The 27,812-nt window shown below is 39.8% G+C and overlaps 1 protein-coding gene across 3 annotated transcripts in view; it reads left to right on the top strand.

Annotated features, from left to right (window-relative positions):
• garnl3 (GTPase activating Rap/RanGAP domain like 3) overlaps nucleotides 1-27,812 on the top strand; it is a 79,959-nt gene that overhangs the window by 10,169 nt on the left and 41,978 nt on the right. For 2 of the 3 annotated variants that reach the window (XM_034123220.1, XM_034123218.1), the window contains exon 2: nucleotides 16,280-16,349. In XM_034123220.1, the coding sequence (XP_033979111.1) occupies nucleotides 16,280-16,349 (70 nt within the window). Of the gene's footprint in view, nucleotides 1-10,695; nucleotides 10,949-16,279; nucleotides 16,350-27,812 lie in introns of those variants that run through there. The other variant, XM_034123219.1, reaches the window with a different exon arrangement.

Genomic DNA, 27,812 nt, shown 5'->3' with positions numbered 1-27,812 from the left:
ATATACAACTAAATTGTGATTTTCCATGTGTTACTTCATGGGGACACAGGCAGTGACTGTTTGTAGGTTTAATCAATCTGTAGCCAGCTCACAGAAACCACACCTGGTCCTTTAAGAATTACATCAATCTAAAGCCAATAATTATTCATATTTGACATTTGTGATTATATGAACAGGTTTTTGTGATGTGTAGGGTGGAAGTAACAAACAGGAGATAATAACATAGATACTGGTTCACGAACAAAAGTCTAAATAATCTGAAAACACAGACTGATTCAGGATTCACAAATGACTTCATACAAAACTAGTTTTAATGTGTTCCCACAATATGACTTTAAATGCATATTTCACTATTTTCTTTTTACATCAATTATGATCACATTTTTTACAGTCTTTATGAAAATGTTTGCCCTAAAGCAACAAAACATATTCTAGATGGATTAATAGTTGTTTTTTATTGGATTGATAATCAAAAGACCCCAATCTTCAAGAAAATAGGATACAAATGTTCGTATTTCATAACAAAACTAAAAATAGGAAGGCGGATATTACTGTACTAATACATCATATAAATAATATATCTTGTTTGAATAAACTCACAAGTCAAATGTATGCATGTTTCTTGTTGATATTGTGCTACAAGTTATGACCACAAGAGGGCAGACTCTCCCTGTCAAAGCACTGATGTCACCCTAAAGTGGAGGACCACTTAAAGGTGATTTAAAACAACCTTCAGGATCTTTATGCACGGAGTTTAAGCTTTTTTTATTCTACACAACTCTGAGAAAATGAAGCTGAAGAGCTGCAGAAACATTTAAAAGTGTAAGCTATTTAAAAATAGGTGAAACATTATGAATGACATGCTCTTCCACAAGGAGGAGAAAGTGCATTAAGACGCAGTGACATTTATGGAGAGCAGCTGGGCTCGAGTAGCTTCAGAAAAAAACCCAGTGAATTTCTTTGTGTTCTCTAAAATGGAAATGGCAGTTTTTGACCTTAAGTACTAATGCCTCCCTTGTGTTTATTCAGGACTAAGTGCATTGTCAGTGTCCCAAAAAAGTGTACAAATGGAAACACGTGTGTATATTTGCAGCATGTAGCCACAGGGCGAAGGGCAGAGTGTGTACAGAGCCGTCCTGATGGCTACAGGCGGAGGTTAATTCTCCTGATCACATTTAATGAGAGACCCATCATCAATCGCTGCAGCCCGACACAGTGGCATTTCACAGAGGCCACGCGGTGACCTGCTGGCATTTGGGACGCACGAGAAACAAAGAGGCCGAGCACTGAATCCAAAGTGTGTGTGTGTGTGTGTGTGTGTGTGTGTGTGTGTGTGTGTGTGTGTGTGTGTGTGTGTGTGTGTGTGTGTGTGTGTGTGTGTGTGTGTGTGTGTGTGTGTGTGTGTGTGTGTGTGTGTGTGTGTGTGTGTGTGTGTGTGTGTGTGTGTGTGTGTGTGTGTGTGTGTGTGTGTGTGTGTGTGTGTGTGTGTGTGTGTGTGTGTGTGTGTGTGTGTGTGTGTGTGTGTGTGTGTGTGTGTGTGTGTGTGTGTGTGTGTGTGTGTGTGTGTGTGTGTGTGTGTGTGTGTGTGTGTGTGTGTGTGTGTGTGTGTGTGGGGGCTTTTGTGTGCAAATGACCGCCGTTAGAGAATATGGGAAACCATCAAAGCAGCATTATACTGATAGACTGAAAATACATCCAGAGGTTTGAAGTTATAACTTAATCTAAAATAAAATATAAACAGAGATGCAAGAAGAACCAAGGTCTTGTACTTAACTGAAACACAGCTATGCACAAAATATTCCAATATCAACAAAGCATACACTTTGTAATATCTGCAGATAACTTAGTTGATCAGTGATTAGCCATTTTTGTTAAAAAAAAATGACAAAAGTATTCAATAAAAAAGAAAAAAAAAAACTTGTTCCATCTTTGACAAAAAATAATCCAATCTCATATTTGAGTATCTGAAACCAGTGAAGATATTGTGCTTTTTAAAGAAACTGTTTAAAGAATGACCAATAGTTGCTGAATTATTCTTTGTTGCTGGATTACTCAATAAATCGTTGTTACTGCACTGCAATTAAAAGTATGCATTCAGACAAAGTACAGAATTATTAACATAAATATGTATTTAAAGTGAGTAAACATAGTTATTTTTGAAAATGGCATGCTTGTTGTATCTACATTAGATGCAGTGAAGTAGTTGAATCCAGCGTCTACCTATCTAGGGGTCAGGCTCATTGACAGAGACAATTGCCCCCTGAGGACGGTGATATCAATAGACACTAAAGCTGCAGATTCAAAGAGACTGAATTGTACATGTCTTTGTAGACGTACTGTACCTATTCTCTTTTTATGTCATTTGACATCTTATTGTAGAGATTAAATGTACATTTTTGGTAATGTTACATCTTTTTGTAGTTTTTTTTTTTTTTTTTTTTGGTTGTTTGGCGTCTCTTTGTCTTCATTTTGTCTGCTATGTATGACTCAAACAAGACATGTTAGCAGTAACTGCAAAATAAGGCTAAAGCCACTTAGTAATATTGCCATGTTCAGGGGTCAAAGGATAAATCTGAGGAGTCATGTTCAGGGTTGGAGGGAGAAAAAAACAAAGTTGTGCTATACTTTAATTCACTTACTTCCCTCGTTTTCTTGTAAAAAATGTGGATCATTTTAGCACTATGGCTCTCATCCACTAATTACTTTAAATTGTTTTGCCCTTTTTGATTGAATTACAGTAACTAACATTTGAAGAGGTCGCAGCGGTTTTCATCATTAACAATCTTATTATAATCCTAAATATTAAAAGTAACTATAATGGTCATGAAAATACAGCAGATTTGAACCTAAAATATGTTGTTCTTATAAGAAGCTCAGTACTTTAGAAGTGTATTTAAGTACATTCCTTGAGTAAATGTACTTTCCACATCTGCCAACAACTCCTCAATCTAAACTAAATGTCTTCATATATTATTATTTTGCTGCCTCTACTTTTCCAGAGTGTGGTGCAGGTCTAATCATGCCATAATCAAATGAAGCCGTGTATCACCAGCTTCCTCCTCCAGGTTACATATTACCCAGGGAGCAAAGCCCTATCAATGATGGGTAGCATCATAGCAGGTGAGGTGTGTACTGCACATTTGCATGTTGTTTCTAGATAAGTGTGACAGATACAACCCCTGCTGTGTTGGGGCTTTTAGCAGTGCTACACACACTTTGCATTACATCTTTTATTCATTTCCATACAGCTATTTAGAGACATGACTCCAATTGGAGCCAGTGTAGCTGCACATCTGAAACTGCATTTTCAAAAAACCACCCGTACGAACAAATGCCAAACTTCATTGCATCTCATCAAAAGGTGTTAGTCTGTGGAATAACTGTAATGATGCACTGAAATATTGTACAAGTCTATCTGAACTGAAAGTATTATTTAGGAGCCAAATCATGAATGGTTATGAACAGGACCTGTAAAATCCCATTTGTTATTTCTTGTAATTGTAAAAGTAATTTCTTTCTGATTGTTTTGTAAAAAAAAATAAAAATTAACAAGACAAACATATCGCTGATGACGATGACCTAATATTTTATTTAAAAGGAAAATGTATGCTAGAGGGGGTAGGACCAGAACAGTTTTTTTTAAGCTTCTTCTTGCCCCTGTTGAACATGACAGAGACTATTTGAGAATTATTATTATTTATTTTCGTTTTTGTTTTTTTTGTATTATTATTTGTTGTACTTTGTTATAATTATTATTATGAGGGAGAAAAAACAAGAAGGAAAATGATATATATATATATATATATATATATATATATATATTATTATTATTGTTGTATGTTTTTGTTATGACATGTTCAATAAATTGACTAAAAAAAATCTAATCACATTGTACACACACACACACACACACACACACACACACACACACACACAGTACCAGGGTTTTGTTTATCCGACGCGTGGGAAAGGTGCCGTAGTTTGCTCGGTGAGACTAAAAGGCCGGAGTGGCAGCCGTCCAGAGAGAAGGCGGCGGAGCTTCCAGGGATTAACACACTATTGAGTCGAGAGCTCCTGATCCGCATCATGCAGCTTCACCGGCTTCAGCTGCTGAGTGCTTGTGCATACACACACACATATTGCACCATTACAACCTCTACTGGCATGGACACATCAGCCCACTCACGATAATGCTTACACCTCCAGTTATAACCTGAGCTTTGAAGTTCGCCTCTGTCTGGGGAACACGAAGCCTGGGATAGTCCAACACTGCTGTGTCACACGCACACGCACACGCACACGCACACGCACACACACGCATACACAAGAGTTGAAGATTGAGGGTTATAGTTTATATTTCACTTCTTAACTAATTCTGAGACCCCATATAAATCGAAATAAATGGGACTTACTGATTATTCAGCATGGTGGAAGGTTGAGTTTAGGGTGGGTGTGTGACCCAATTAGGTTTGTTTTAGCACAAAAGCTAAAAGAACATTTGAATATATTTCACTGAATCCACTTACTTAAAAGTGAATCGCTAATTCTCTTCTATAATATTAATACTGTAAGGTTTTTTACTGTTGGTTTAATAAAACAAAGCTACTTTAAGACCTCGTGTAATATGAAAAAATCTCCAGATTTACAGCCTGGTGTTGTACTAGTACACTTTTTTTATATAATCCCAACTGTTTATACACATTAAACATTTTGTGAGGCGATCCGGAGCCCAAAAATGATCTCCAGGTCTCCTACTCTCTTACACAGAAAACTGCATCGCCACATCTTATAAAGATTAGATTTTTGACTCATCACACAATCATCCATGTAGAAAGGAGGACGGCATGGACGCATGGGTCAAGAAAACACTTAACAAAATTCAATGTTCATTGATTCATTTTAATTCATGTTGTTTGCTTAAAAATGTACTGATTTGAAACCAAATCAGGATTCTTTTGCTGAACATTTCAATTTACAACGCTTACCAAATGTTTAAAACCGCAAACGTTAACTGGGATGTAGTTATTGAAAATGCAGTTTTTTTTGTATGGGAACGTTATCGCAGGGCACAGGGTTGATCTACAATTTCAAAAACGTTTGTGTTCGTTGCAGCTGTATACAATCATAATTCAACAGTTTGATGTAGATGAGGGAGAAGAAGGGAGACATCAGGACTGACGAACACCTGTTGAATTTCATGTCTTCTCAGCCATTGTTAGGAATCAGTTGATTATACAGGATAGACCTTATTATACTAGTTATTTCTGTCATGGCAGCGTTGTTAAGTATTCAGGATTAAACTGTAGCTCCTGGGCCTCGTTAACACTCTGATCTGTGAACAGGAAGTCTTCCCCTTCCGACTTCCCTTGTTGCAGCCTGCCTTCACAGCGACCGTTAAAACCAGAAGCCTTATGCAAAGGCATATGTGGGGTGTCAAAGTGTGACAATGGGAGGGTGTGTGATGGAGCTGTGTTTATGCAACATGTTTGAATGTCTTTATGGTGTGTGTGTGTGTGTGTGGGATTGGCTTCAGGCTCTAATTAGAGGCGGGGGTGTTCAGGTGTCTTGTTTGTAACTCGATCCCGGCGTGAGAAAACAAAGGCTTTATTTTGGAAAAGGGTTTATTTTTCTTCTCCAGGCTGATGTGGATTTCATCTGCATTTCAGCATGAGCTATTTTTAATATTAGTCGCATTCACAGAGAGAGAAATGCCATGTGTGTTGGTATCTCTTGGTGTTTTCCTGTGGCATGGCGTGCCACAGAGGGGGGTTTCTACTGATTACAAATTGATGAGCAGCTGAGTGCCATGTAGCCTGAGCTGAGCATTCCTGCACTCTTTCATGTCGTGTGTCGGCTGAGCTGGAGACACTGGCTGTAGCTGGGCTATTGTAAAGGTATCAGATTTACCTTAGCTCACATTTCACCTGCTATTGTGTGTGTGTAGGTGTGCATGGAGAAAATAATTAAGTCTGTTTTTACATCTTTTTGCCACATCCCTTGCTTTTCTGTCCATGTGGAGTCCATCCCTTTTATTCAATATTCTGACATGTAACAAGTACTTTTCCCAGCCTGTTTTGAATACTGGAGACACTTTTAAAAACAGTGTTAACAAAACACACTTACAATTGATATCATACTATAATTTCTCTCTTTTTGAGTTACGATTATAACACTAATGTAGTTCAAGTTTTGTGTGTGTTTTGCTGAGGGCCTGATGGAGTGCAGTGCCAGCCGTGAAGTTAGTGGTATCAATGGTACTATAAAGAAAACAGCAAAAACCCGATCAGCCCACCCCAACTTTGGTGCTTTTAACCTTTTAAGGGCCTGAACTTAGGCCATAGCGCATGCATCAAAACAGCGTGGCCACGTCTGCAAACGGCAACTATGTGACATCTCTGTATGTTTAATTTCACAAAACCCCACGCCTTTCTGTAAGCGGTGATATAAATTAAATTAGCATGTGTGTGTTTAAAGGTCCCATGTCATGCTTTTCCGGTTATTACCCGTCCCCTTGTGTGTTATAGCTTTTTCTGCATGTAAATGGTCTGCAAAGTCACAAACCCTCAAAGTACACCCTGTAGCGAGTAAAACTCTAACACAGAAAAGACCTGTCTATGCTGCCCCAGAACGCCTCGTTGGAGATTTCTCTCCAACGTGGATTGTTCCAAATGGTCCAAGTGGATTGGTCCAAATGGACCAATCTGCGGACTTCCTCACACACACACACTCAATCTTTTCTCAGCTGCAGCTCCGCCAATTTGTCCTCCCTGAGACGGCGGGACGCGGCGAGGCTGTGAGTCTCCCAGCCAGGCTGTGAGTCTCCCAGCCAGGCTGTGTGTGTGTGTGTGTGTGTGCTCGGGCTGGTTTCGGGCTGGGTTTCGCTGTGTCTCGCTGTCTCGCAGACGGCCACTGGGCTCACAGGGAGGGGGGGGGGGGGGCAGGAGCTCCAACAAGCCGTTTAGGACAGAGAGTGAATACACATACTATACAGAGATGCTGTATGAGAAACCAATGTGAGTTTGGAAAATTGCACAATATAAATCTATTCTAGTATACCTCAACAATGGAATTATGATCAGTAGAATTGGCCATGACATGGGACCTTTAAAAAAAATGTGCACCTCTATCCATACCATTACGGTATGGGGGCCTAGAGCGGCCCAATAGATGCACCATGCTTTAATTGAATATGCTGCTACTGCATGTCGGCTGGCCAGTCTGAGCATCTTCCAAAGTCTTCATTAAACCTGCTGCATACACATAATGTGACTTTATTGTGGCCATAAAAGGTTCATCTCAGAATTCAGTCATGGTGCGTGGCGTGTAGCTTCACTTCTGTAACTGTGAGCTTAGACTCACTTTTAAACCCAAGAAGCAGGATCACATCCTGAATGGCCCTGCGCTACTAGTTCTCATAACTTTATAAGTTATATAATATAGTAATAAAACAATATACCATTATCATTTAAATCTGCAGCCTCTTTTGACGAAATGAATTGTATAGTGAGCTTTAGCCCACTGTGCAGCTGTGCGCGATCTTACATGTTTTAGTCTACTCCAACTGTTCTTATTGTGTTGATCTTTCGAAGCAAGCAGCTGTTTTCTCAAAAAAAACTAAAAAACCTCTGTAGACTTTACTTGCTTAGCAGGCAGCAAAAAACTGACCGACAGAGTTGGCGACTCACTGGTGAACATAGTGAAGCATTTAGCAGCTAAAGGGCCAGATATTTCCCTCAGGAGTTGTAGGAAACTTGTATAAGATGTGTATAAGCAGACACCGTTTCCAAATGACCTTAAAGCTAGAGTAAAAGGCAAACGCAACACAGGCAAACATAACAAATCCCAGAATGTATACAGCTCTCATCCTGCCAATCTTACTTCTACTTTAATTTAATCATGACATGTTACTTGTTAGACGCTTTTATCCAAAGCGACACAACGACATGCTGACTGCAGTGGGACTCAAACTTGCTACCTCCTGATTCGAAGTCCATCACACTATCCACTGAGCCACAGCCTCATCCCATCATCTCCTGATCGCTATGCTGGTATATATTTCCAATTTAATACGAATGACGGTCCTGTTTTCTTTCTTGTGTGCTTGTAAAGCTCTTAAAGATATCATACTGTGATTTGAGTCTCTCGAGAGCTACAGTATCATTGAAGCATTTCAGAGATGAACCTCACACGTTAGATATTATAAAACCTGAAAACAGAAGTCTAGCTTTCTCTCAGACCACCTACATAATGTGTATAATGCCAGGACTCATGCTTAAAACCTACATCTTCTGATGATCCCCTTAGAAATATATATCTGCTGTAATAGTCTAGTTTTAGTAATAACAATGTTTTATGATCATTGCAATATTTGTTCAACTTAATTGAATGTGCACTTACTGTACACATACTTTTCTACATACTGCATTTAGTTTGAACAAAGCTTAAACAAAAGACAACATTCAAGTGGAGAAAGTAAAAATATTCTTTGCACATTGGGATCTAATAGATGTGGTATAGCAAAAGGCCATCTCGTATCAGCTGTACCTCTGGGACTGACCACTGCCCGCCTAGTGGTCAGTAGGTTGATGAGAGGCAGAAAAGTGCAAAGAGGTGAAGAGAGAGACTAGAGCGAGAGATAAAGAATAAGAGAGGAGAAGAGGGAGGCTGCGTGAATGACCTCATTATATTGGTCCTGCAGTTGAGTGGGATTATGGGTAGACCCTGGAGAGCACATACGAGTGATTGATTGGTGAGGATCTGAGAGGCCAAAGAAACACAAAGACCAGCATCTTCTGTCAGAGACATGTTAGAAAGACTAGTCATTTCAGATCCTTTATATTGTTTTAAAGGTGTAAAGATGAGCAAAAAGGCACCTATACAATGTATGGGCTGCCAGTAAACTTCCTTTGACTGGTTGACCCAAATCAATTTATTAACAAATGTGTTAAGATTTACCACTCCAGACTTGGCCTTTTATAAAAAAAAATTAGTATGGACATACTAACATTATAACTTTAAAACGTATGAGGAAGTGGGTCATCTATTTATTGAGGAATAACTAAGATCAGGCAAAAACGATTGATCCTAAGATGGCAACCCAAATTGTATTGTTTATTGTTTATCAATGTTTGTCTCTCCCTGCCTCAAACGCCTCCATTGGACTCCTTTGTTTACTTCCTGGAACATAGTGACATCACAATGTAAGACTCGCGCTCCTAGTGGCTAGTGCTCCTACTCATTGTACGTGACGTGAAGCAGTTGTCCAACCACTACAGAGCTGGCCAGCTAACCAATCAGAGCAGACTGGGCTCTGGTTTCAGACAGAGGGTGAAAAGAGGTGCAGCAGCACAGGCAGTATGAGGAAAATAAAGAGCTTTTTGAACATTAAAGCATGTAAACATGTCACAGTAGAGACACTAACTACAAATATGAATTTGCATAATATGTCCTGTTTAACATTCATGGTTTCTAGTTAATTCTTTATTCTTTGTATATTAATTTTCAAACACAAATGGACAGATATGACAGAGCGGTTGTGACAGTGTCACATTACAGTTTTGCAACACATAATTACCTCATTCTCTTCAGGTTAGAATACATAAAAAATAAAACGTTTTAAATAAATGAGTAAAGCAAATATATGTAAAAAGGGATTTGGGTCTTTTTCTGGAATATCTGTGAAGGTCATCCTCTTTGCATATAAGAAAGGCCCCCAGACATTTTTGAACTTCCTGGAGGAGCCTCTCAACGGATTCTTTCAAGCTGTAAATTATTAAAAATGTCTCTAGTAATGTTGCAAAGGCTATGGCAGGTTGGGGATGCCAAATACTGCAGTAAAGGCATTAGGCTACGCGTACCAGTGACCTCTGACTAAGTATTGAAAATTGAAATCCAGTAGTTTTGCAGAGACGTACATGACCCAAACATATGCAATAGTTTCTAGTTAATTATAAAACATGTTATAATACTAATATTCCCGTAATATTGTGTTCTATAATAACTTAATACTGCAAAAAGAGCTATTCTGCATACTGAGTATTTTGATACATGTTATTTATTTAGCTTGTAGTACTTCTACTTAACAATTTCATTCAGGGAGTTGAAACAGTGTATTTTAATACCATAGTATTTATATTTTAATCAAAGAAAATATATGATTCATTCTTCTACCACTTATTAGTACTTAACATGTTATTGATTTCAAAATAAAAGCTGATATGCTCTAAATATTTGGACATTACATGATGCAAAGCTGACCCCAGACAACATTTCCTGTCTTTTTCTGCTCTTAACTGACATGAAAAAGCATTTGAGAGCTGTAAAAAAGGTAAATGCATGTTACACATCCCTCACATTTTGTGTCAGTGCTCCCACCGGATGACATGATGAACCTGCAGTCTCAGTCCTCCTGCTTCCTGACATCTCTCTGGCTCCAGGACATAGTTACTGTAGAGGAGCTCCACATAATTGACAGTGATGTAACAGCAACTCAAAGGGGGAAAAAATGATAAGCATAATCTGCTCTGAATGGTGCCTTTTGCTCTGCAGAGCCCCCAGCAACAAAGTGTGCTGGATTGAAATGCACCATTAGAAAGAGAGAGAGATAGAGAGGGAGGGGGGAGGAAAGGGTAGAGAGAAAGGGGGGGGGGGGAATCACACAGTAAACACATGCTTCTGTGGCACAGAGCCGTTCCGCTTCATTATCATGCTGTGACCAGTTGCGCGCGGAGACCAGAGACCACCAGCCGGGTTTTTTGGATCAGTTTGTCGGAGTTGTTTGCGCCGCAGTGATGTTCCTGCGCTCTTAACGAGGAGAAACACACGGAAAGAGGGGGAAGCAGAAGCTGAGGAGCCGGTTTGTTATCGACTTGTCCGCTGGACTGACATCGCATGGGGACATGAACAGTGTGGATCAAGCCTCTAACAAACTGTTGACTTTCAATCATCGGTAAAAAAAAAAATAATATCCCAAACAAATATCCTTTCTGCATGTCATCTGTTGAATGCATTGCTGCTCTCTGTCGTCGCTCTGTCATATCCCTGCAGCACTGTTTTATTATGCAGAAAATGAGACAAAGCTGAGGACAGGTGTGCAAAGCAAACCATTTGTTGCTGCGCAAAGTGCCTTATTATTACGCTAATTGTGTTTGCAGAAATCGACGGTTTTGGGATTCAGCTTTGTGTCTAGTTGTATATGAACTGCATAATTTATTGATCTTTTTCCGTTTACTCTGCTGGCAAACTGAGCGCCACTGAATCCACAAGTATCCAGGCTGGAAGTATTGACGCTCCTCAACGGACTCTTTTAATTGGACCAGTTTATGTGCAGCTTTGCACCAGTTTTATGAATTGTAAAGTCGGTTCATGTGTGCGGATATTGCTTATTAATTCATCTGTCCCGTTTCTTTCCTTCTGGAGTGCAGATATGTGCAGGGGAAATCATGAATAATGCATGACATGCTCTTCAGTTGAGGTGCATGCAGCTCTGCCTGTGTGTATGGCAGCGACAGAATAACATATGTGGCCTCACTGTGGGCAGGTACAAAGCTACGTTCAGTTGTATTCTAAGGTGCAGTGTAGCAGCTAATTTCCAGCCACTCACGTTGATTAGAAAATGGCATGCTGCAGCTCTTTAGCAGCTCTTTAGCAGCAGGAGGCTGGCTGCAGTGACACTTGAACAGATAGATCATATAGTGAACCTAAAGCTCTTATGGCACAGTGCTGCTGCCAATAGCAAAGACTCCTCCTCCTCTCCATGCTGCACCAATTGTGTAGAGAGGGAGGAGGGAAGAGCAAAAGATGTCTTGAATTGTTCATGAAATGCCCCAGTGACTTGTTGTTATGGCATGAATTTGCTTTGTGTTGGAATTATCGTCCCTATATTTCTTATTTCTTTATATATCTATAGCTAAATAACTTGTGTGCCTGTTTTAATAAGAATAATCTTGAGTCGTTCATAGATAATTGAAGGATGGGTTAGCAATGAATCTGCATTGTGGGGCTGCTCCCACTTTGTCAATAGGTTGGTTAATTGGACGTTTGAGAATTAGTTGATAAGTCAATTTGTTATCAAGTAGGCTGAATTAGTTATTTCTAAGAATCGTCTCAGCATATCTGTGGTCAATCTGTGTCTAAAAGGTACCAACGTCTCCAAATATGTGCAGTAATTCCTAAGATTTGCTGCAGGAAACGGTTGAGTGAAGTTTGAATTATTTAGATTGTTACATGTATTTGCCAGTTGTGGATGTATGAGTCAGAAAAGCTGTTGGCTGGTGGATACATTCTGAATGTTGGCTCTTTTTAAAGGTCTGTCTCAAGAGTCTTGAGTTAGCTTCTTCAGCTCTAAGCACCAAGGTCTTCTGGTGTATTTGCTTTTCTTTCTAACGCAGTCTCAAAAAGAGCAACTATATTGAATGCTTTGAGAGTTTAAAGAGTCTTATTGAACATAACGGATAAAAAGGATTGGCTTTTCTTTACTTGAGCAGCACTGTGAGGTTGAGTATGATCGGTGGCAGTGTGATTTATTCTTCACTTTTCCCTGTACGGAGCCTTTCAGTGGCGTCTTTCCATTGTCTTGTGACAGGAACCACTATTTGTAACCTTTCCCGGGCAACGGTTCAGTAATGAATATACATTTTACATATTTTCTGTTTCAGAGCTATTTCTCTTTTGTTCAAGCTTTCAAAAGTGATTTTTTTCGTTGCTTGACAGACATTTCCCTGCTAGAAAGTGACTGAAGCGTTGTGATGCACAGTTTGGGTTATGATGTCCAAACAATGCAGGTTGTTTCACTTTGTAGTAGATATTCAGTTAGAGTTCAAATACATAAACGCACAAAAAAGACTTGTAGACATTAGTCCCGAACTACAAACGTGCATAAACAAATGCACTAATGGAGAGGTATCAGAGCGAAGGGGCTGCAATGTGTCTCCTCCCGAGACCAGTTCCCTTCTTCAACTAAAGCAGGCAATACTTCATTTTTTGGGGGTCTGTCCGGGAACTTGAATCAGTGACTGTCCTCTGACCATCTCCCAAAACAACTCCTACAAACTGAGCTACTGCCGGCCCCCTGAACTTGTGTTTTCGTTAAATTAGAATAAGCTCTTCATATCTTTATATGAGACATCCTTTTGCATGGAGTCAGCCATGTTGCACTGCCATGATTTAACAGTAGCTTAGACAGATAGGCCCTCATGCATTTTTTTTAAACTTTTTGACCACCTTGTTGTGCTGCTTTTAAAACTATTGTAACGCAAAGCACCGCCTGTATTTGGTTCCTTCCTAAGTATTGGTGTGTTGGATCTCTAAAATGTGCTTATTTACAAAGTTAATCTAAAGCTGATGGGAATTAGTTTTACGGATATCTGGTAACAAACCATCCCATCAATTAGCATGACATGCTTCAAGATTAAGGGGTCACCAACATAGCACAGGTTATCATGTGGAGAAGATGAATGTCTCTACCAAATATGGCAGTGCAGCCAATAATTGTCGAGATGTTTTAGTCTGGACTGGACTTTGGGACTGCTAGATCGACCAACTGACTGATAAGAAATTAGCCATATAATACCAGTGCTCTTTAAGATATCATTAGTTGGCAAAAAAAATCATTCTCAATCCTTACTTTCTTTACGTTTATGTAACAATAATTCCTGTTGAGAACAAGTTCACACTGTAGATTCTGTGTATGTTTTGTTGCTTTGTTTTCTCTCGCACATTTTACTCAAAATCTGCATATCATGTCCACTGTACTCCCTGAGCTCTGTTGACAGGTGCATGCTCGTCATCACTCTGAAGGCTCTTAATCTGCTTGGTTTGTTCCACCCTTTAATATTAGTCAGCAGCTTTGACAGAAACCACCTTGTCCTCAAATGGCTGAGTTCACCCCCTCCTGCGTGTCCTAAAATATGTTTTTTTTAAAGCATAAGGCTAGGCATTTCCTTTGGGAATTATACAGCCAAGTGTTGTGGTTTTTCATTTTGTGACTGCTTTGATGCATGCATTTACTTGCTCCAATCCACCTCTTATGACATGTCTCTTGAACCACAGCCTTAAGAGGGATGCAATTAATTTTGAACATTTATATAACAAAGGAAGGATTATTTTACTAGTTCAAGGTGTCCAATGAAATGTTTACATTATGTTCAATTTGCTATATAACAGGTGACCATACATTACATTAATACATTTCCATTTTAAGTTGTAGTTTCGCTGGAATATTTCAATACAGTTAACAACCTTAATTATTTGAATCAATTGGTCCAAGGTTGGGGGGGGGGTTTATGGGAATCATTTTATGGGCCATTAATACGAGATCTCTGAGCATATTCTGTCTTTTCCCAGTCCCCTTGAAGGTATCCCTAAAATCAGTCTTTGTGGGTCATGTAATCGAGAGATGTCAAAACAAAATCCTCAATATTTCATTTCATCCGTCACTACTGCCTTTAAATCAGCCTTAACTTAAAATGTCTATCCATAAATACCGTTTAAAAAGCTCACAGTGATCTAGCCAAAGTATATTTGTTTTGGCGCTGCTGGTGTGAAGCTGCAGCACAGTGTTTGTCTTTGTGGTTGATTACATTACAGTGCATGTTATTTAGCTGACTTCTATCCAAAGCACCTTGCATACTATAATTTAGACATGCCTACAAGAAGAATCTGGGGTTCACTAGATGATTAGCATCTTGCTGATGTATTGGTACTGTTGTCTAGGTTGGATGAAAGTAAAATGTTCATGTTTGGTGGACTTTCCGATCACCATATTTGTTTAAAACTATATACAGTATAAGATGCTTCGTGCATATATTGGTCACAATTCTTTAAATAACAAAACGTAAGAGTTTTTTTTTCAATATTCCCTTTTATGTGTCACTACTGCCTTTTTTTAATCAGCCCTAAATTAAAACATCCATCAATAAATACCTCTAAAAAGCTGAGCTTCCCTGGGAGATGGAGGGTTCATTAGGAAGGTGGGTGGGGTGCTATCACTTAATCTCCCCAACACCAATCCTCTTCCTGACCCCTCTCTGAGGAAAGGTGAAGGGTAGGAAAGATTGCAACATGGGTGCAGGGAGAAAAAGTGGGAGCACATGAAGGTAAAATATGTGATGGAGGGGGAAGAAAGTGGGTGAGGAAAAAGTGATGGATACTTCCTGTAGCATGGACGCACTTTAAAATGCGTCCCCTTAAGCTTAGAGTGTACATTATGTATTATCAGCAGCACTCTGCAGAGAGAAACCTGAGCAGAGAGGGGAGGAGGGGGGAGATATAGGGGGAGGTCTGGAGGTCTGGAGAGACAGGGAGCAAAAAGTATGCAGGTCTGTAACAATATATAATGTATAATAACTAGACAAAATGAAAAATATATACAAATGATGTAATAAACCCATAGCCTGAATGCAATATTTAATTCATTTCCCTGCATTTTGAAATGAATGATTCTAGTGGCAGTGTTTAGAACAAAATGCAAGAGTTTATTATGTAATATAAACCGTATGTTTTAATAAACAGCCTGAATGAAATATGACATATACATTTCCTTGCATTATTAAATCAATTATGACATATTGCATTGGTACATTTTATGGGAAAAAAAATAATAAATGCATAGTGTTTTATATTTACACATGAGCAATAATAATCTATAATGTAATAGTATAACAGCCACCGGGTCATTGCATTGCATTTGCATTGAGACAATTGAGCTTATCCAATACATTTTCCTGATTGCGCGTTTACTTTTTAACTTAATACAAGTCTATCACTCGTACCAGAGTATTATACAGTGTGGTACGAGGACTTTGTCCACTACAGCAGTACACTTGAGGTTGTGTTTCTTATATTTGGTACAAACTGTCTCATGTAAAGTGGCTTTTAGTGTCTCATAAACTTCAAAGAAATCTCAAAACGTCTAAATCCTGCTGCTGTTCATGTTACAATCAGAGATATTTGCAACCTTTACTTGTATCTGATATGTGTTTAGTGTCTTTCTAAGCATTATGAATCTACTCTGCGTGCGCTTTTGGTGATTTGACCAGCAGTCCGCTCTCTCAGACAGTCTCCATCTATCACTGAGGCCTAATTTAATCTGGACCTAGTCTCAATCAGGAGCTGGGCTGGCCTCCAGCGGCTCCACCACACCAACACACACTAAGGCAGGAGGAAGGCTAAGAGAAAGAAAAGGGGAAGAGAGACATGACATAAAAGCAGATGCAACAGTTGATGTGTGTGTGATGGAGGAGACGCAGGCCATGTGTGTGACTGTGTGTTTGTGTTGCAGCTCTGCCTCGGAGGACTTGGGCTGCAGGCGTGGAGACTTCAGCAGGAAACACTATGGGTCTGTGGAGCTGGTGAGTCCCTCCCACAATGCACTCTCTGTTTGTCTGTGTGTCTCCTGACCATCTCCTTGATTCTTCCTCCTCTCCCTGACTGCTTTTGCCTTTCTGCTGGACACCAGAGGACTGATGAGTCAGACGTACTGGGTGTGGTCCGGCTTTGTCACAATGTGTGTTCCTCTCACACTGATGCAGCGCTGCTGGTGTGAAGCTGCAGCACAGTGTGTGTCTTTGTGGTTGATTACATTACATTGCATGTTATTTAGCCGACTTTAATCCTTGCATACTATACTGTAGACGTGCTTACTGGAAGAATCTGGGGTTCAGTAAATGTTGAGCCTCTTGCTGATGTCTTGGTATTGTTGTATAGGTTAGAGGGAAGGAAAAAGTAAATGTTTAAAGTACTTTTGAAACAAAATATTAGTTTTTAACTATAAAATGCTCCATAAATGTATTAGTCACAATTCTTTTAATATCAAATGTGAAGGATATTTAAAAAAAATGTTGTTGTTAAAATATTGGCGATATTGGTTCCTGCCTCTAAAAATGGAGTATGGGTTGGACTTTATGATACATACAATTTCTTTAAGACTCCAAATCTACTAGAGCCCTTAAAAGTTGTCATAAGGTGTTTTTAAGATCATTTAACCTGATATACTTTTCTTCTTTAAGAGAATTTTACAAAATACTATCTTTCCCAGTCAAGCAATTTGGTCATTGCTTATCTTCTTTGTTAAACATTGTCTTTATTGATGTTGTAAATAAGAACAAAAGAGAAAAAGGGGCAGGTGATTGAGAAAAACAAGAAAGGAACAGATAACGGCCATTGGGTGTACATTTAGTCATGAAAGTTGGATACAAAGAAACAAAAATGAAACTGAAAATGAAGTAAGGCATAAAGAAGAATAACCTTGAAATATTGAAGTACCTCAAGTAACATTACTAAGCAGTTATATTGTAGCTGTGTGTGTGTGTGTGTGTGTGTGTGTGTGTGTGTGTGTGTGTGTGTGTGTGTGTGTGTGTGTGTGTGTGTGTGTGTGTGTGTGTGTGTGTGTGTGTGTGTGTGTGTGTGTGTGTGTGGTGTGTGTGTGTGTGTGTGTGATGTGTGTGTGTGTGTGTGTGTGTGTGTGTGTGTGTGTGTGTGTGTGTGTGTGTGTGTGTGTGTGTGTGTGTGTGTGTGATGTGTGTGTGTGTGTGTGTGTGTGTGTGTGTTGTGTGTGTGTGTGTGTGTGTGTGTGTGTGTGTGTGTGTGTGTGTGTGTGTGTGTGTGTGTGTGTGTGTGTGTGTGTGTGTGTGTGTGTGTGTGTGTGTGTGTGTGTGTGTGTGTGTGTGTGTGTGTGTGTGTGTGTGTGTGTGTGTGTGTGTGTGTGTGTGTGTGTGTGTGTGTGTGTGGACAGGAAGTCGTAGGGTTTCTCTCTGCAATCATACTTCCTACCAGAGACATGTTGTGGCTTTGCCTCCACGTGTGCGACAGATTAGTGCTGAGGAGAAACCGCATGCTGTCTATCAGCAGCAGCAGACTGACACCACTCTCTGTGTGTGTGTGTAGTATAGTGGCTTTGTCAAAGCCACTACAGTATATGTGTCAGTTTGGCATGGAAATATGTTTAGGTCAATCTTGAATCAAATTATTTATTCGGGGAACTTACCTTTTCATATTCTTGCTAATTAAAAGTGCTCAGGATATATTGCCTATTCAGAGCTAACATCATTTTCATTGCAATTCACAAGAATAACTCACATTTAAGTTCCATTATACCAAAAGGAAAATCTCATAAACCTTAAATAATTATCCTTTCCTGTCTGTTTTTAAGACATGGCAATTCCTGCAGGAATGAAAGGCTGCACTGTATGATTGATATAAGTGGATTATGGGAAATGAATGGCAGAGCTTGATAAACCCAGGTTGATCTTCAGAAATAAGCTCATGATGCCCAGCTTATTTGAGCAATTATCTTTGTTTCTCTGCTCTGAAGTGAAATCTGTTTTCTGTTGGAAAGAGAAATATAATTGCTTTTGTAAAAAACTAAAGAAACAACAAAGTGTTTTTGTCGACTTTGTAACTCACGCTGTTTGAGGCTGTGGGTCTCCAGAGGAGATTTGTGCAAAGTTAAGGGAAGAGTTGGTTAAATTCAACAACAGATCCTTGTGTTGACAGTTTTAAATCTGTGTGGAGAGTCTGCATTTCTGTTTTTCCAATGTGAAGGAGGCAAGAACATTTTATACAATTAGGACAAGTATGATACTTGTACCCTCTCTTGAATATCTAATCTATCTAAGACGTTAAAACTGCTAACAGTTAGAGCTCCTAAAGTATTTAATTATACAAATGGATTCAGTTGTTTTTTGTTTGATCCAATCTGATTTCCTTTTTTTTTTAGGACATTTTACAAAATACTAAACTTTCCAACCCACTCTTCCAAATATTTATTTGACTACCCCCAACAAGAATTAAATGACAGTTTGATAATATTTTCTTTAAAGCATATTTGGTTAATATTGGAAAGCCTTCTCTATGCTGCCATGATGTAATTCTAGTGGAGAAATACTAAACCATTTAATAATAATATGTATTTCAATAATAATAGGGGGAACATTTTATTTTTAAATATGATATGTTACATGCTAAATCCTAATGTTTTTTCCCCGTGCCACCTGATTCCATGTGATTTGTCCAAAATAATTAAAATTGTTGTCTTAAAAAGTTGTTTGTTGCATTACATTTAATCACAATGTTATCTCCACTTTTTAGAACTCTTTTTTTTAAAGTGAACGAGAAAACTTTACTAGAGTTGATGGCGTGCTATAAGAGTGCTTTTGCTGGCTGAGCTCTTACAGTGGCCGAAGTATAACCCTCATTATTCCGACTACACTCACCCTTTGTGTTTGATTTGTTCCAGTTGTCTAGACATGACACTAGGACAACATGTTTTCAAATGTCTCCTCACAAGTGGGAGCCACAGATTCAGAGCAGGGTCTCCCTAATAAGACAGAGCCGAGCCGTGACTCACCATCACTCTGTGTTTTATTTCTGGCTTCTTGTATCAGCCGGTAGCAGTGACTAATAACAGGAGGAACCTCCACAGACACCGAGGGGGTTGGAGGTATGATTCACCCTCGTCCACAAACACACACACACCTTTAGACATTAAAGAAGTGTAAAGGATCCGGTATGGAGTACAAACTCTTTTCCAAGCGGATTTGATCAGGAATCAGGGACAGTTTTGAAAGTCATTTTTCAGTTGTACTGAGACATTAGAATGCTTTTTTCGGAATCTATCTGTGTGTGTATCCAATCTGAGCAGTAATTTTACAAACTTTTGCAGTAATCGATGAAATAATTGTGATATATTTTAGTTGAGACTGACTTACGCATTGCTTAAAAACATCCTCAGCCAGAGACACTGACATAAGACTTCACCTACATTCACTCTGAACACAGTGTAAAATATTCATGTTGTCACCGCCTCACTGCACAGGAACATATTGAATCATAGGCATAGACCTTTCTAAGTTCTCCTGAATAAAGGTGAGTGTGTTGAGAATCAGTGTTGGGCTTATCAGCTCTTAAACTTTCTTCAAACCCTGCACACAAATGATGGTATGTGCTTTTATTTAAAGAGACAAACAAAGCCATCTCCCACTCTGCCTGTCACTTTTATTCAGTGACAACTCCACGGTTCACTTTTAAAAGCTTAATTGTGTGGGTAAAAGCTGAAGGCAACAACAATTAAACCTGTGTCATCCTGACTAAACAGCTCGGAGAACGTGGTGTTGTTTTTCTTTCTTTCTTTACAGATAATTGAATTGTCTTCATCTGAGTCCCACGGATAAAGGCGGTGACAGATATAGGAGAGAGGTGGGCGCTGTGTCTCTGAGTGTTATGAATCTTCACGGGAAAGCTAAAATAAATGTTGGAGAATGTAATCCTTCACACACGTTCATGAAACAAGGCCAGAGTATGCGCCTCGTGATGCTCCTTCATTTAAAACAATAAGCGTACAATGTGAACATCAGATGCTCTCGGTGTGTTTGGGCCTTGATACCCAATGTGTGTGTTTTTGAGAAGCAGTGTGTTGGGAGGTCAGCTGTCAGTCCTCGGCTTCACCCCCACCCGACCAGTGTGACTGTCACTGCCCCAGAGGCTTTTGATTGCACTGTCACACTGAATCCATTCAATAACAAATAATGGCAGACTGAGTTTATTTTTATGAGATACGGTGTGTTTAATTAATGTGCTACAGCAATTTAGAAACTTATATGTAGTTCCTTAAAATGAAAAGGGTGATTAAATCCACAATGAGGAGGATTTGTCGTTGCGATTTGGTGACAGAATACTCCAAATTGCCCCCCCTGTGAAGCTAATGATAACCAGGTTTTATGATGGAGGCCCCCTGTTTTGAAATCCTGCTTTTTAAAACAGGTTCTTACTTAGAGCTATCTTTTTTTTTCTTTTTTTGTCGCTCAACTTTCGACACTTCAGATAAGCTACAGGGCTGAAACCTCGTACTAAAGGTTGTTTTCTGCATTTAAATGTCACTTTCTGTCTATTTTAGACATAGCCGTGCTTTCATCTACCTTTGCAAACTCTACCAGAGTTTCTAAAAACAAATTCATGTTTATTTTTTCACACATGAATTTGCATCCCTCAATTTAATTCCATTTCCATTAAAGGGGCCGTATCCTGCTCATGTCCAGGTTCATATTTGTATGTTGTGCTCCTACTGTCACATGTTTACATGCTTTTTGGTTGAATCCTCTTTTTGAAGTCATTCAAAACAGCTTACGTATTGTGGCCTGCTCTTGTCTCTCCCTCTGTCCCTCCTCCTCCCATTTTCCCTGATACATAAGTAGTAATATAATAAAGCAGCGTTGCATGGCGCTCACTGCAGCATCTGCCCACTCTTCAGTGTCCTTAAAGCGGCACCACCTTACTAACATGACTCCTGGGTAGGAGGATGCCTTTAGTCCCAGTCATTTCATTAGTCATCGCCTGTGTTGCTGTGGTACAAATGGGCAGGTTATGGATGTGGTGTCTCTGTTATTAGCTGGATTTGTCCTAGCTGCAGGCGGCATTAATGCTAATCAGGAGCAGTCAATGGCTACTTAGCAATCAGTCACGTTATGGACCTGGTGTGTCTTTGATTTACAATTTACAAAAACACAGGTTAGTGTACAGCAACATAATGCATTATACATCAGGATTAGCATTGCAGGAACGTTGCCCTATATGAAAGGGCTTATTGTATGTTGTGCAGTTTGTCTGAACGCAGCTTGACCGGAGGACCTCCTAGAAATTACATGAAAACATTGATCCTATCCTAATGGTTAAATAGACTTAATTCAGTCTCAAGTATTTATAGGATGAGTCTGGTTTTGTTCTTTATTTTCTTTGTTGTCAAAAATAACTTAAAACATGACCACAACCAGCAGGGAAAATACCCAACTAACAATAATAGTGTGCATCAAAAGCCACATATAGCTTGTTTGTTGAGCGCCAAAGAGCTTTATTGTTGTCATATTAAACTATAAAACACAATGGGCTTCTGTTGAACAGATGAATCAGGCTTTGACTGCACAGTAAATATTTGTTATTAGGTTCAGTTCATTGTTTGGGTAATGTCATGGGATTTCTTCTTCTGACACCATGCAATTTGAAAATGAGAAAAAAGACTGGTGAAAAGATTTGTATTTGTTCACCACACAATGGTTTCAGATGCCATGTTTCACTTCCTTTTCTAAATGCAGTGGCTGTAGTATTTTTACTGTGAACTGTCAGAGTCACCGACGACCTGTAACACAGAGACATTTATATCCAAACAGCTCTCAGTATGCAACCTTTTGAAGATGTGACTCTCTTGATCTCATGCTCCACCTTCTAACTGTATAACCTGAAACAACCTCACACAAACAGACACACACTCGTCTGGCTTTACTTTGATTTAACTGATTCTTACTGATGCCCTGTCCTCTATAGTAACTCCAATGGCTACGCATGATGGCTACTTACAATAAGAGCTAAAAGACCAAACAAATATTGACATCGATTTGGATCACTGATTGCATTTGCAGTGATTTTTCATGCAAAATTAAGAAAAAATATAGATATCTCTTTTTTTCCCTTAGTTTTATATCGTGTGTAGGTGGAAAGCCTTGGGTAGGATTGAAAAACGAAGACATTTGAAGTCAATGCATTTGATTTTTAGAAACTGGGATGGACATTATTCCCCATTAATCCGACATTTTATACACCAAACAATACTTAAATAATCTTGAAATGACAAATTGGTTATGACACACCGATTGACATTACACTATCAAATTCCTAAAGAAGACATAGCTTAGTTCCCCTGGCAGTCATTTTTTTTTTCCCGCACATGGTTTGTGATAGGTTAGAAAAAGCTTCCAGAGCTGCATGGTTTCTCATAATAGACAGGAAAGCCCATAACAGGATGTATATTCCTCTGGATTCTCCCTTCTTATTCCTCTCCTCCCCAGTTTTCCTCTTTTTCCTCTCATCCCTCATCTCTTCTCTCTGACTATGCACCTGCCTCTCTTCAACCCCCCCCCCCCGCTACTCACTACTTCCCTCTGCCTTCCTGCAGGTTTGTGAGTGTGCATGAAGAGGCCCACTGATGAGATCAATTATCTATCAGCCGTCACAAAACTATTGATGTAATACACAGACACACAGGCATCTCCCCCCCCCCCCCCCTCCCTCTCTGCAGCTCCTTTGTCCCGCAGGCCTTGGGGAAATCACAGACTCTGAGTACGCCGTAAGCTCGATTGTGTTGTGAGCTCGAAATGTTCAAGTCATGCCCTAATATGGGAGCTGTTTAAGTGTGTGTATAAGAGAGGGAGCGTGTGTGTGCATCTCCTCTCCGTCTATAAGGCTCCAAAGACTTGTCCCTTTCCCATGGGGTTACGCCCGGTGGAGACGGCCATTATTCTTCTATCATTCGGCTTTTTGTTGTCATTACACATTGCTCTCTTCCTCAGCAACCTCATCCTTCATGCTGTCTCCCTCTTTTTACGTTTGATTCCCCCTTTTCGCTCCTCTCCCTCTGCCCCTATCCCTCTTCAATTGCTCCCCGGTAGAAGTGATGTGTTTTATTGGTTGTTTGTTAAAGCGTAGAAGCATAACGTGCTGCCCCTGCTCCCCGGCTCACTGGGGGATCGTTGGAGTGCAGCTTTTCCTTGTTTGCCACTCTTCTGTTGCATGATTTAAAAGGTGTGTGTGTGTGTGTGTGTGTGTGTGTGTGTGTGTGTGTGTGTGTGTGTGTGTGTGTGTGTGTGTGTGTGTGTGTGTGTGTGTGTGTGTGTGTGTGTGTGTGTGTGTGTGCGTGTGTGTGTGTGTGTGTGTGTGTGTGTGTGTGTGTGTGTGTGTGTGTGTGTGTGTGTGTGTGTGTGTGTGTGTGTGTGTGTGTGTGTGTGTGTGTGTGTGTGTGTGTGTGTGTGGTGTGTGTGTGTGTGTGTGTGTGTGGTGTGTGGTGTGTGTGTGTGTGTGTGTGTGTGTGTGTGTGTGTGTGTGTGTGTGTGTGTGTGTGTGTGTGTGTGTGTGTGTGTGTGTGTGTGTGTGTGTGTGTGTGTGTGTGTGTGTGTGTGTGTGTGTGTGTGTGTGTGTACTCCCAGAGCACTTAATGGCTTCGTTCTCCTGCTATTTTTCAATCTTTCACCCAAGAAAGCATATTCACACATAGCAGCACAGCCACTTACGTAAACACACATTTAATACAGAATGTCACACATGTATTCCTCTCTTTTTTCACACAGATCCACTTTGAAGGTGGTGCATTACTGTGTCTGAACCCAGCATTATATTCCTCTCCATTATCCTGCAATTTGACAGTTAATGTTGCGGGAGGCGAGAGGAAGAAAGAGACCTATAGACCTTTTTCCATGCACATATCTTAGCATAGACACTGCAACCACACCAGGAAGTATGCACAATATATATTTGTTTTCAGGCAGTAATATGCATATGAAAGAAGAGCAGGCAGTATTTCCTGCAGCCTCTCCTCTCACACGGAGCCAATTATTGCACAGAAAGCTCTCTGTCGTTTATCAGAGCCTCACACCTGCAGTAAACATGCTGCGCTGGATGTATTATCTCAGTATATAGAGTGTATCATGGGGAAGAAGTGCAGCCACTGCGTTACTTTAATGTCATATTAATGGGAATGTTTTCAAGATATCAGTTCGTTTTTTACTTATCACTGAATTGCTAAATTAATCAAACACCCTTTCGCTCCTTTTTTTTAATTAAATTACATTTTGCTTGGAATTACACAAAAATTACTTGTAAAATAAGTAGGGCTGTCAAGTTAACGCGTTAATAACGCGTTAACGCAAAAAAAAATTAACGCCACTAATTATTTTAACGCGATTAACGCATGTGTATTTTTTGTCCTCGGCCGCCGTAGTTTCAGAGCGCATCGAGTGTAAAATACCATCTACAAGCTGATGCTGACAGCCCCGCTCCTGCTGCCCGCTTGTGGCAGACCACACTTCCACGCTCACCGGCAGGCCCGGACTGGCCATCGGGAGGACCGGGAGGGTGTGTGTATGTGTGGCGCGAGCGAAGCACACCTTACTGTACGTGTTGTTGTTAGCATCTGGTGCTAGCTAGCTGAGCTAACGGATATAAGGAGCTGTTTCAATGAAAACAGAGGAGCGACATTTCGCCGACAACTGCGCCGAGCACTTGACTTTATGCAGGTAGCCAGACAGCACACTCAGCACGGATAGTGCGCGCAACACAGCTCATACACACAGGCATATATGCCTTGAGCTGCACATAGCTCCCACACACACACACACACACACACACACACACACACACACACACACACACACACACACACACACACACACACACACACACACACACACACACACACACACACACACACACACACACACACACACACACAGTATTGTATTATTGTATGTGAGAGGTTCTAGGTTGAAATGACGCGAATATTTGTAATGTTCAGGTTGTTGTGTTTAATATTCATGAGAATATTTGTCATTGTTCAAATGATAATAAACAAACATATAAAGCATAGTTGTCCACTCATATGTTGATAAGAGTATTAAAAACTTGAAAAATATCCCTCTAAGGTACATTTAGAACAGATAAAAAATGTGCGATTAATTTGCGATTAATCGCGATTAACTATGGACAATCATGCGATTAATCGCGATTAAATATTTTAATCGACTGACAGCCCTAAAAATAAGTAATAAAAAAAAGAACATTTGATTGAAAAACATGTATGATGCACACGATGAGGCAGTTCATATATGCAACATTTAAAGAGGCCATATTATGCTTTTTAGTTTGTTCCTTTACTGAAGTGTGTTCTATAGGTTTGTGTGCATGTAAGAACTGCAAAGGCTAAAATCCCTGTGTTTCTCTCCCACACACTAAATTAATCATTATTGAAAAATATGCGTAAAATATACAATTTAGAAAGATATGAAAACTACTCCTATTTAAAAGTGTGAGCCAAACTGTAACGTTAAAATCAAACTGTTTATTTACGTGACACAGTTTGTACAGCATATTCAGAGCCAAGTTAAAGTTTAAGAAATCTCATTTAGGAGCTATCTAATCCCCCAGCTATCAGATCTAATTTAGCATGAACAATAAAGTCAGCGTGACAGTTATTAATGACTTTATTCAGACTGTACAGCTCTTGTCTTTCCTCCTCACTTGCCCACAGGAATGTTATGAATGGACTTTAACCCCCCCTCTCTAGGATAAGTGCTCTCATCACTTTCTCTCGTTATTGTTCTGTCCGACATCTAATGAGCCGCTGAAGTGGGGCACTACGCCCACTCTCCAAATTGATAAACACGGCTTAGTTTGGTTGTGTTTCGCCATTCACAATCTGGTTTTAGATATCTGTTAGTCGATGTGCGTAGACCCTTAGAGCAGGAACACTTTAACGATGTCAGACGTTTTATCTGAGAGTGCTGCTTTTTGATCATAGTCGGGATATGACGTTTACATGGAAAAAGATAAACCTGGGTTTTCATTTCCCTGTGTGCATGATCATAAGGATATCCATGTTTTTGATCCTATGCCTGCAGCATGCCTTTGAACCAGTGATGCCACTTATTTCTGTGCCGACTGAGTTACCTCAACACTTAATGATCACAGGTGGTGCTGTATGTAGCTGCTCCATCTCATCATGGCAATAAATAAAATGAGCGACAATTCAATTTCTCCCACAATATTGTTTTCTATTTTATGCCTCTACTGTGCCATTTTTCAATTCCTATCACAATGTGTTGGAGCGCTAGCCAATAAAAGCACAAGTGTAACATAGTGATGTAACAATGTTCTGGAGAAACTCGCTCTGGAGGGAACTTGGGGATTGTATCCTTTGCAGACCATTTATTCACACAAAGACCTTTAGAACACATGGACAGGAAAGGTAAAACCCAAAGAAAGCATACCCTCTAAATGTATTTTCTGTCATGTGACTGTGAGACAGAGAAAATGAAAAGCTTGTGTTCTCTTTGTCCACATGTTTTGCTTAGAGCTGCACCGATAAGTCTTTTAATACTAAGAAAAAGCGATATAAAGATTTCATACTTTCTCTGTTTATGTCAGAGTAAATTGATTATCCTTTTAGTTTTTAAAGCTGTTTTTTTAACTAAAAGTAGACATCTAAGGACATGACCCATGCTTCTTAGTTTCTGATTGATATCTTTTCTCATTGTTTTGCCATTTTATGCAGTAAACTATTAATATAGACACAATCTGCATACTTAAAATATTCTTTATGGTTCCGAGAGGTCAGTTAAACTAAGAGGTGCATTTTAGCTTTCCATGTCCAGTCCTTTTTCTCAGAGGAACTTCCTTCACATCCTCGTCTTGCTGGGCTCTTCCAGACCAGTTCAGGCCATCTGGACGTTTCAGTGTCCAGACAACTTTTTACATTTTTTTTTATGTCACATGTCGGCAGAGCAGAGACCTCTCTTGGGCGACGGGAGCAGAAATATAGCTTGCTGGTCAAAGAGCAAAGGGGAAAGACGCAGAGAGGAAGGGAGAGGAGAGGAGAGGAGAGGAGAGGAGGGAGGGGAAACTGCAACAAGGAAGGGGAGACTCTGCGGTCCGTTGCCTAGCAACAAAAACATCCTTCAGTGTGATGGTGTTGGGGTTGATAAAATGGAAAAGAGGGGACGTGAAAAGGAATAGATTGAAGGGGTTTTGAAGAAGGTGGCCAATCATTCATTACAAGTGTTGAGACGTCGGTATCAAATGGAACGTTATTAACTGTGTTTACATACACAGGTTTTATGTTACTGTGACAGAGAGGTCAAACATCAGTCAGTGAGGATTAAACACATGTGTCAAAAGCTTGATTCAGACATGTTGATTTTAAATCCATAATGTTGTGCCATTTTCTTTTTTTAAATGTCTATTAATTCTGTTTTAAAACGGTATGTTTGCTGCACATAAAG

Source organism: Trematomus bernacchii, unplaced genomic scaffold, assembly GCF_902827165.1.
Source record: "Trematomus bernacchii unplaced genomic scaffold, fTreBer1.1, whole genome shotgun sequence".
Taxonomy (NCBI): domain Eukaryota; kingdom Metazoa; phylum Chordata; class Actinopteri; order Perciformes; family Nototheniidae; genus Trematomus; species Trematomus bernacchii.
This window is presented reverse-complemented; position numbering and strand designations above follow the sequence as displayed.